Genomic DNA, 9602 nt, shown 5'->3' with positions numbered 1-9602 from the left:
CTGTCTCATCGCAATTCAAAATGTGGGAAGGCACATCCGCTCAGTAAGGAGATTTTGATACTGCTTAAACCATTTCTCAATTGCTGTGGGGTTAATCCCTGCTGCTCTTGCTGCAGAGAGGGCCTCCAGTTACCTTTGGCCGAGAACAGGATTTCGGGGCATTAAAACTTTCGAACCAGTACTGCTCTGTGCTTTTTGGCACATTCCATGCACATGCAATCATGCAAAGTTGAGGAGCCTGCCCTGCCTCCACCTGCTCCCTATACTCCATTATCACACCCTTCATCCTATTCTTACTCCATTGGCTCAACTTCTGCCCTGGCCTATTCTTCTTTTTTTCCTTATCTCCTTCCTCCCTGTCCTCTTTTCTGCCATTGGATTCTAAAATAGGGCCTACATGATTATTATCATCACTGCAATTATTCTGTCGATCTGAAATTGGCAAATGAATTATGCTAACTAGCTTTTTTATTTGTTTTATGTAAACTAGCTAGCTAGAGATTAGCATTAACATTACAAGCTTGCTCAATATAAACAGTTTAAGTTATTAAAATATCTACCTAGCTAACTAAATTTATGAGGGACACAAGGAAACTCAATTCCCCCATTAGAATGACTTGAATGGTTGTCCCAGTTTGCCAGTAATACCCTGTCCCAGTTTAACAATACGCTATTAGCAAACAGGGACAGTGTCAAAATCGCATAAAAAAAAACTTTTACACATCCTATAACAAAATATATAACAATCATAATCGATCCATGATTTATTTATTTTTTATTTTATTTTTTTATTATAACCTCAACATTATTCACCTCAGAATGCTATGTCATTTTACTTACAATCACGGTTCACAGCAAGGTTGTTGAATATGGTGTGCCACACCCCCGGAAGTGATGTCATAGCCACAAAACCTTTTTTTTTTTTTTTTTCACATCTTGCTTATGATGAGCTCAGTGTTGATTTAGTTATTTTAGTAATTAAAGCATATGAAAAGATATAAATTGAGAAGCTTAAATGTCTTTTACCCATCTCTTACCCATTGTCCCACTTTACCAGTATTCAACCTACGAGAGCTTGTTGTAGTTACTAATTACCTATTCAACAGTGTAATTAGATCACAGTACTAATTACGCTCTCTAGAAAATATTTAATTACTTATTACTTTCTAAATCAACCTCAACCAGCGGAATAGGAACCAGCGGCACCAAGGACTGGAGTTTAGAACCACTGGTATAAACTAAAACAATTCTATATAAAACAATAGTGGGTTTAACATCAAAATGATCACTAAATAAATATGGGAAGTCCGATCTCATGGCATTTCATACATATTGTACAAATTCGTATGAATTAGCCACCTTGTAAGAGTGAGGTTGTACGATTTAGCCACCTCATAAAGTGCATACGAATTGCCGTGAGATCGGATTGGTCTATACACAGTATTTAGCTCAATTACATCAGAAGTAACTGTTATTAAATAACAGAAAAATTAAGAGTAATCCCTTACTTTTTCGAGGGAAAAGTAATTAAATTACTGTAAGTAATTAGTTACACCCAACACTGGCGGTCAGCGAGTAGAGAAATGTGATTACCCTATGAATATGTGAGAGACTTTTACTAGAAACTGATCTTACACTGGACAGAGCTGTTACCATAGTGTAAGATTGAAAATAATCAAAGATATTTGAAGTCCCCTCTTTCTTACCCCAAGGACCACTTGGAATTCTTAAAGACAAAGAGGTGCCGATAAGGGCTCGAGACCTGTAGGCCAAGATATCTGGGCCCTCATTTATCAACAGTGCGTAGAAAAGGTTATATATTTTGTCCAACGAATGAAATTTAGAATGTGCCTAAGTACAAGAAAATCCGCATTTATCAAACGTGCGCACGCATTTCTTACGCACATGAGTAAGCAATCATTGTTGATAAATACCACATGTGCGTAAGTACCATGCTCGTTCACATTCATGGTCATTAGCATTCGGAAACGCCTCCAATTAACCATATATGGTGACAACACTTTAATTTAAAAATTACGTGATTGTGTTTTTTCCTCACTGCAATAATGGCAAAGAGAGCAAAGAAGAGGAACTTCACAAACACAGAATTAGAGATACTTGTAAATGAAGTTGAATCCAACCAACAGATATTGTTTAGTTCATTCACTGCAGGAGGAATTACAAATAAAAGAAAAAATGCTGCATGGGAGAATGTCACCAATGCAGTTAATTCCGTTGGGTCTGAGGAGAGAACTGTCCCAGAAATAAATAAAAAATGGTTTGATATTAAAGTATTGGCTAAAAAACGTGTCACAGCACACAGACGAGAAATGTCCGCAACTGGAGGAGGACAGACAACAACGGAACTTTCCCCATTGGACAACCGCATTAGCCTGCATCATCGGAGACACGGCTCTATCCGGGATTACTAAGGACGGTGACACTGATGCTCTTGCGACAGAACAAACCGGGCCATCTAACACCCAAAGTGAAGGTAAAATAAACCAACTGGAATAGGATATTGTGTTTGCATACATTTTATTTCAATTTGTAAACTTTTAATGAAATCATTCATAGGATAAACTCAATTAAATTAATGTGAACATGTGTTTCCTTAATAGCGACACCCGTTGTGCCTGAGGAGCTTGAGGAGCCGGGCCCATCCATTGCCCCTTCCATGCGCCGTGCGCCAAGAATGCTGAGTGAGGCGGTGCTACAAAATCAAGAGGAAACAACAAAATCCATTAATGACCTAAAGGATCAACTGAGCAACATAACGAATGTATTGATTCAAATCAACGAGTCTCTGAAACAGATTGCCTCTTGCGCAAATACAATTGCTAATAAACCATAAACCGCTGACTAATGTGATTTCAGTTATTTGTTTCCACGAAGCTGCAAAACACAAAATGAAATCGCTGTAATGTTTCTGCACTCGACCAATGGCCAGACTTACCTAAAATGTCTGTATGATCCTCTGTCTTGTCTGAATGCCAGCGGCATTAGGAGGTGGCAGGGGCACTGCATCGGGCATAGGGCCGTCTGGTCTTGGGGGTTCCTGCAGAGGGATGCCCTGTCTGATGGCCAAGTTGTGTAGCACACTGCAAGCCATGATGATTTTGCATGCTTTTTCTGGCTGATACTGCAGTGTCCCTCCCGTGCTTGACAGACGCAGCCATCGTCCTTTCAGCAGGCCTATTGCGCGCTCAACTGTGCTCCTTGAGCGCGCATGGGCACGGTTGTACGCCTGTTCCTGCTCGGTCCTCGGGTTGGTTAGGGTGGTCATTAGCCATGGCTTTAGTGGGTAACCTTGATCACCTAATGATGAAATAGTTTTAAGTAATTGTACATAGCCCTACAATAGCATTTTAAACATGTTGTAGCCTTAAATTCACCAATGAGCCAGCCATCCTCAACAGCGCCTTCTTGGAGACGCACACCCACAGAGCTATTCTGCAGAACGAACGAGTCGTGTGTTCCTCCAGGCCACCGCGCAACGACGTTTAATAACAACAAATTTGCATCACAAATTATTTGCACGTTAAAAGAATGAAACCCTTTTCTATTTACATAATTAAATTCGTTGGTTGATGGTGCTTTTATGGCGATGTGGGTGCAGTCTATAGCTCAAATTATGTTTGGGAATCTAGCAATGGCATGAAAGTCCCGTTTTATTGCGGCTTGTTGAGGATTTCGATAAAGGAACTGGATGTAGGTTGGGGCCAAGGAAATAATTGCATCCAACACTGCCGGCATGATCCTACTCACTGATGGCTGGGATATACCACATATGTCTCCAACCTCACGCTGAAATGTGCCAGTAGCTAAAAATCCAAGGGTGGACAGGAGTTGGATGTGCACGGGAATGGCTTTCGTGCGATTTGTTTCTCTCTCCAACACTGGTCCTAAATCACGACACAAATCCAGCAGTACATTTTTGGGAAAGCGGTACCTACTTAGAAGCCACTCTGTGCTCTCGCCAAGCAGATCAGCGCGATCTTGGAAAACGCACTCTCTGCGGAGCGCATTGTTTGCCAAGTCTTCCAATAACGCAAGATAAGCCATTGCACTGAGACAAATATATTTCACATCTGTCTTTTATAGGGTTTGACACCTATTAAGCATCGTGTTTAAAACTAGACAAATTATAAATTGAGTTTTTTAAAGGAAACACAGGACATATGTTGATTGCTTAATGCTTACTGTGACACTCTTAAATGCTTTTTATGTGTAGTGTCGCTATTCTACCACTAGATTATCTGCGTAAGCATGCTCAGAGGTGTGCTTATATTTACACACATTTCTACGTATAAGTACAACTTGGTGAATCCCACACTTTGCGTGAAATTGCTCTTACGCACTCACTACGCACAAATCTGTCCGTACGCACCATTGATAAATGAGGGCCCTGGACATTGGTCCTGCGTCTCAATGTCCATACTATCCATCCTAAACAGTATGTGAGATTAAAATAAGTGTGTCCCAAAGCATAGTATGTTGAAAAGAGTATGCCAGAAGTCCCCGGATGGTCCACTATTTCTGGTGGATTTTCGAAGTGTGGATCCGTCCTCACTATAACAGCTAATATTGCCCACAACCCTTTGTCCCAAAGCTTATCTACTCTTTACTACACACTCAAAAGGATCTACTTTTTCTTCACAAAAAGAGTACATACTCTTAGGGCGTAGTATAAGTAGGCGAACTGAGACGCAGCATGGGTGTCTTCTAATCGTCACACCTTTAGTATGATGGGGGAAGCTGTAATTATCTGATTGTTCAGTTTGAAAGTCTCACATTTGGGTTTCGGTCACATGGTGAAGGAAGGGCTAAAAGAAGATTGTAACAGTTGCTCTGTCTTTGTTATTATCTGGCTCTTCTTTGCGCTGGCTCTTTCTCTTTTCTCTTTTCTTTGTCTCTTTCTCTCTACACTCTTTCTCTCTCTCTCCCTATCTCTAAGGTAACATTTTACATATATGAGTACAAGTAATGGTATAAGTTTTTATCATCTCATACATCTATTTTGTAACTATTTTAAGTGTAACCATAACCATATTGTCATTAAATCCTTTCAATAGCAAATGATGTGCTAACTAGTTTTGATTTGGTATTGACTTTGAAGTGCTACCAATTGTAATTCAATATTGTCACTCTATAGCAACGCTCTCCCACATATTAAGCTATCGTATGTTTTACGGTGTTCAATTTAATTCTCTTTTTATTTCTTAAATATACACACCTTCTACCTTATTTTAATTACTGTCAGGTTAAGGTAAAGTAAGTCGAATTCGTTCTAAATAATAAGTATTTAAATGTCCATACTCACAACTTAGAAGAAAGACTTCTCCGTGGTTTAGTTCAGCTCAACTCTTTTATAAAGCAGAGACTTGTGGCAAGTTGGTTCTTTTTATATCAATTATTAGTAGTTTATTATTACTATAACAATTGTTTTGCATACAATATCAAAAATCAAAATAAAGTTCAAAAGTTGTCAGTTCACAAGCTTCGTCAGCAGGTGTCAGGCTTGGACCATCAAACAAGGGAGAGGCTGTCTTCCTTCACAGCATCTGCCTCTCGTATGTCTCACTGTACTTTTTATAATTCATTTCATCACACCCCTTCATTACATATTCAATCACATATAGACAATTTATCCAATCCCAGATCTGGAACAATTGTCAACTCCTTCAGTCTTTTTACAACTTCCATAAAAGACGCCTTCGAGCCCTCAGCCGTCGAGCTCGAGCCCTCAGCCGTCTTCTCTTCTTGGTCAATAAACGATTTTTCCACAAATGGTTTACAGTGTCTTTTTTCTTTAACCAATCAAATTTACCAATAAAACAATTTCAAATAAAAACATGTCTCAGTGTCTTTTCTATAAACCAATAATAATGGTTTTCTACCATCTTGCTGATAACGTTTCTTCAGTCATTCGGCAGTCCTGCAGCCTGAACCCCTGCAGGAAATCCACCCTTACAATAGCAAGCCAGATTGAATCGAATGCCGATCAGGCTGAATCCATTTTAAATTCCCACCAAGTTACCTCCCCGTAAGCAATGCAGCACACAGTAAAACACAGAACAACAGGGAAACCGTCACATGTCCCTCTTAACTAACCCAGGCTTAACACACACAAATAAACAGAATTTTATACTTATATCTGTGAACTAAGATTTTTAAGTAAAGATTTCAAACTCTCTGTCAGAACATACAACAGTCAGAATTCAAATCCAGATTATTCCAGTTCATAGTTTATCAACTACATGAAAACATGCTTTGTCTTTATTAATCAAATATATGGACAACACAACACAAAAATGCACTTAGGTACATATACATTTTTTTTACTGAAAAGATTTCTGCAATGAAAACAGAACTTTTGCTGTCTTTCCTTATTTGAGACCACATGACACATGACTGACTTTAAAATGGCAACTAGAAGCGATATAGCAAATCCATGGAATATAAGTTATTTTAATTTTCTCTCTCTCTCTCTCTCTCTCTCTCTCTCTCTCTCTCTCTCTCTCTCTCTCTCTCTCTCTCACACACACACACTCTCCATATTAATAAAAGTTGGAAGAAAGTAATTTCCATTGTTTTTTTTCTTTCTATTTTTCAAAGAATGAAAGGCTTATTACAACTGATATTATCAGCCTAAAAGTGTAAATGAACTACATAATTTTGTGAGCTTTAGAGAAGTCAACTCAGCAACAACGTTTTATACTGTGTTGATACAATAAGCATTTACATGTTGAACAGCCCTGAAGAAGCTACTGTACATTAAGCTACTGATATGACTGGAGTCTTCATCTCATGAGAGATCACATCATTTATTTTAATCAGTTAACTTTTTTTGCTGTAGTAAACAAGTTCACTTTTAATAAGAACTTGTTAGGGGCGAAATTGTTCATCTGGGGGAAGTTATGAAACTGAGGGCTGGTTTAATTAATGCAAAAAAAAAACTGCATACAATAATACAAAAATATTTGCATACAATAAAGTTTAAAATTGTATTTGTTTTTGTTTACTGTATTTCACTCAGATTAAAAAGATGTAATAACATTTATGATTTTTGTTCATATTTTCAGATTTAAAAAATCAATACTGTAAAGGCTGAAGATCATTAAAGGGCATTTCAAAAAGTTGCCATGTTTTAATGTGACCTTCATGTAACAAAAATATTTAATAAAATAGTTTCAATTAAAAAAGTGTATGAAGCTGAAGAAACACCCATGCTCCACATTTCTTTCATCATCAGTTGAATGGACGGACATACTGAACTTGGAAACACCTTTATGTATTTTTTTACCTAAACCTGCAGTTTATGGATTGACTTATTTTAAAATGACCTCCTCACAGATCCACTGAAAAGCCTGATCACATGGATAATCAGCCAATCCTGGCTTATGATTTAGAGCACAATCTTCATCCGTTCCATCATGACTATCTGGCTCTCCAGACGCCCAGAGCCTGAAATTAAAGATCAGCATTTGCTTTCTGTGTGATATGATACCGACTGTGAGAATCATTTATTAGACAATAATCAGTTGAATTCAGTGATTTCTCACCCAGAGGTCAGTGTGCTGTTATCAACCCATCTCCATGTGCCCTCCACATCACGGTCAGTCAGACCAGTCCAGACGTTAACATTAGCAGATATTTTCTTAACAAAACCCTGAGAAAGTGAAACAATAACACATTTAGATCTTAAAGAGAATACTATTTTCTTCCTATAATCTGTCATCCAGTCAGAAAATGAGTTTACTCACTTGTTCTTCTGTGTTGTTTATGATGATCAGATCGGCTCCTCTCTCTGTACAGTATCTTCTGCTCTCAGTCCAGCTCTTCTTCTCAGAGGACATGAAGTAAAGACTGGATTTATAGTAAATCCATCCATCTGTAAACACAACCAGTTTAGGTTTAAACACTTTATTCCCATCACACTGATCTACAAACTTTATTTTTAACCAGGTTCACCTAAATAATTAGTAATACATCCTGTAAAAACTAAACAACCAAGTTTAGTTTTTAATATACTTTGTTTACCCTTTACACCAAGACTTTTTGACAGTTCATTTTTCTCCTTATTTAACTGGTCTCTGTGTTTAATCAGCTCAAGGTTACTTGATGATAATCCATCTCTCTCTTTTGTCAATTGCGTGTTCCTGGTAAGAAGCTCATCTCTCTCTTTAGTGTAGTTAGTGCTCTTTGTCTTGATGTGGACACACAGCACTGTGACCGCAGTCAGCAGAAGAACACACAGCAGAGCCAAACACACGAGAGCTGCTCTGGAGCTTCTGTTCCTCACAGTATCACTTCCTGAACACCACAGATATGAAGATCAACGCTAATTGCTCGTATTACTCAAATGTGTGTGTTATAATGAATTTAATCTCAGTACCTGTGTGTTGAGGTGTTCGGGAGTTCTCTGTTTCTGTCCTGACATCAGAACCGTTTATAGGATCCACATTGGCATAGATATTCTCTTCATCTTCTCTGTCCATGCCATCTTTCCTGGGAATGTTCATATTGCCGTAAGACATATTCAGTCTGCTGAAGCAGATGTGAGATTATTAGAAGTTGTTTCTTCAAGTGGATTGCACTGCTCTGAACTTCTGCTTTTGAGCTTTACTTTCAGCAGACACAACCACTGTCGTCAAGATCATGTGATATCCAGATGGGAGACTAAAAAAAACCCCTCTTTGCTGACTATTGACAAAAACTTCTTCTTTTTTTTTTTTTTTCACAATTTATTTGTACTTGTGCATTTATGTCTTGTGTTTAGATGTATGTATATGACGTTGTCCATATACTTCATTAACATGGACAGAGCCTGTTATCATACTGAAGTTAATAGACCTGCACAGCTACTAGAACTCGTTTCACCAAATTATATTATAATTAGAGATCAACTGAAATCATTTGGATCTTGACTGTTTGACATAAATTTTGACATCTTTACTTCAACAAGTACTTATAAATATATGTACAAAATTTGTGTGAGTTTTAAGTTTAGGAGGAAGACGTGGTATTTTTAAAAGAGGGAACACTTAACATAAAATGTAAATGGGGTATACCCCATAAAATGGGGTGCCATTTACTTCCGCTTCCTGCTCAGCTACTGTTCGGACGCTCTTGCTTACTGCTCCGCGCTTTGCTCTATCGCTTTTACATTTTATCTCCTATTTTTTTGTATTTTATTTCCTTTATTTTATTTCCTTTTATCACCTAATTTTAACTTCAGCAAATCAGCACACAGTGCTCATACGACAAAGTTTGGATTACTACAAAAACTGAGAATTCTTTTACCCGACCAGCTTACATTCCGGGAAAGGAAAACACAACTGCCTCAAGGATAAGAGAAAATGCCTCTTCTGGAATCTACTTGCTGCACCAACTGCCACAGACTTTTACAAAGGATTGCAGTTCTTGAAACAAAGTTACTTACGGGACCACCAAACCAGACGGAGCACACAACAGAACTTCGTCATGGACACCCACAGCATACCGGTGAGTCCCATGAAACTAGTGCTCCTCGACAGGTAGAGAAACAAGCCGATCGACTTACTAATCGATGGCACAAACAGGGAGCTAGACCCAAAGGC

The 9602-nt window shown here is 38.3% G+C and overlaps 2 protein-coding genes across 2 annotated transcripts in view; both read right to left on the bottom strand.

The window, feature by feature from the left end:
• Window positions 1–5571: 5571 nt before the first annotated feature.
• LOC311298337 (uncharacterized protein) lies at window positions 5572–8634 on the bottom strand. The gene is made up of 5 exons (XM_084421163.1): window positions 8399–8634; window positions 8044–8316; window positions 7767–7894; window positions 7566–7672; window positions 5572–7467 (listed from the first exon to the last, which is right to left on the bottom strand). Exons 1-5 carry the CDS (start codon window positions 8538–8540, stop codon window positions 7332–7334), a joined length of 786 nt encoding a protein of 261 aa, XP_084277289.1. The 5' UTR covers window positions 8541–8634; the 3' UTR covers window positions 5572–7331.
• LOC311298334 (uncharacterized protein) overlaps window positions 5572–9602 on the bottom strand; it is a 28534-nt gene continuing 24503 nt past the window's right edge. Inside the window, exon 6 of the mRNA XM_084421158.1 lies at window positions 5572–6040. The gene's annotated coding sequence lies outside the window, so the exon portion shown is untranslated. The remainder of the gene's footprint in view (window positions 6041–9602) is intronic.

This window comes from Rutilus rutilus (assembly GCF_951802725.1).
Source record: "Rutilus rutilus genome assembly, chromosome: 10".
Taxonomy (NCBI): domain Eukaryota; kingdom Metazoa; phylum Chordata; class Actinopteri; order Cypriniformes; family Leuciscidae; genus Rutilus; species Rutilus rutilus.
Note: the sequence above shows the minus strand (reverse complement) of the source record. Positions and strands in the feature narration are given on the sequence as shown.

Bases quoted from the DNA above. Each gene is read 5' to 3' on its own strand.
- LOC311298337 (XM_084421163.1), bottom strand. From the start codon at position 8,540: ATGTCTTACGGCAATATGAACATTCCCAGGAAAGATGGCATGGACAGA. The intron at 7,673-7,766 runs GTGAGTAAACTC...TCACTTTCTCAG, and splicing joins TAAACAACACAGAAGAACAA to GGTTTTGTTAAGAAAATATC. The intron at 7,468-7,565 runs GTGAGAAATCAC...CTTTAATTTCAG, and splicing joins AACAGCACACTGACCTCTGG to GCTCTGGGCGTCTGGAGAGC.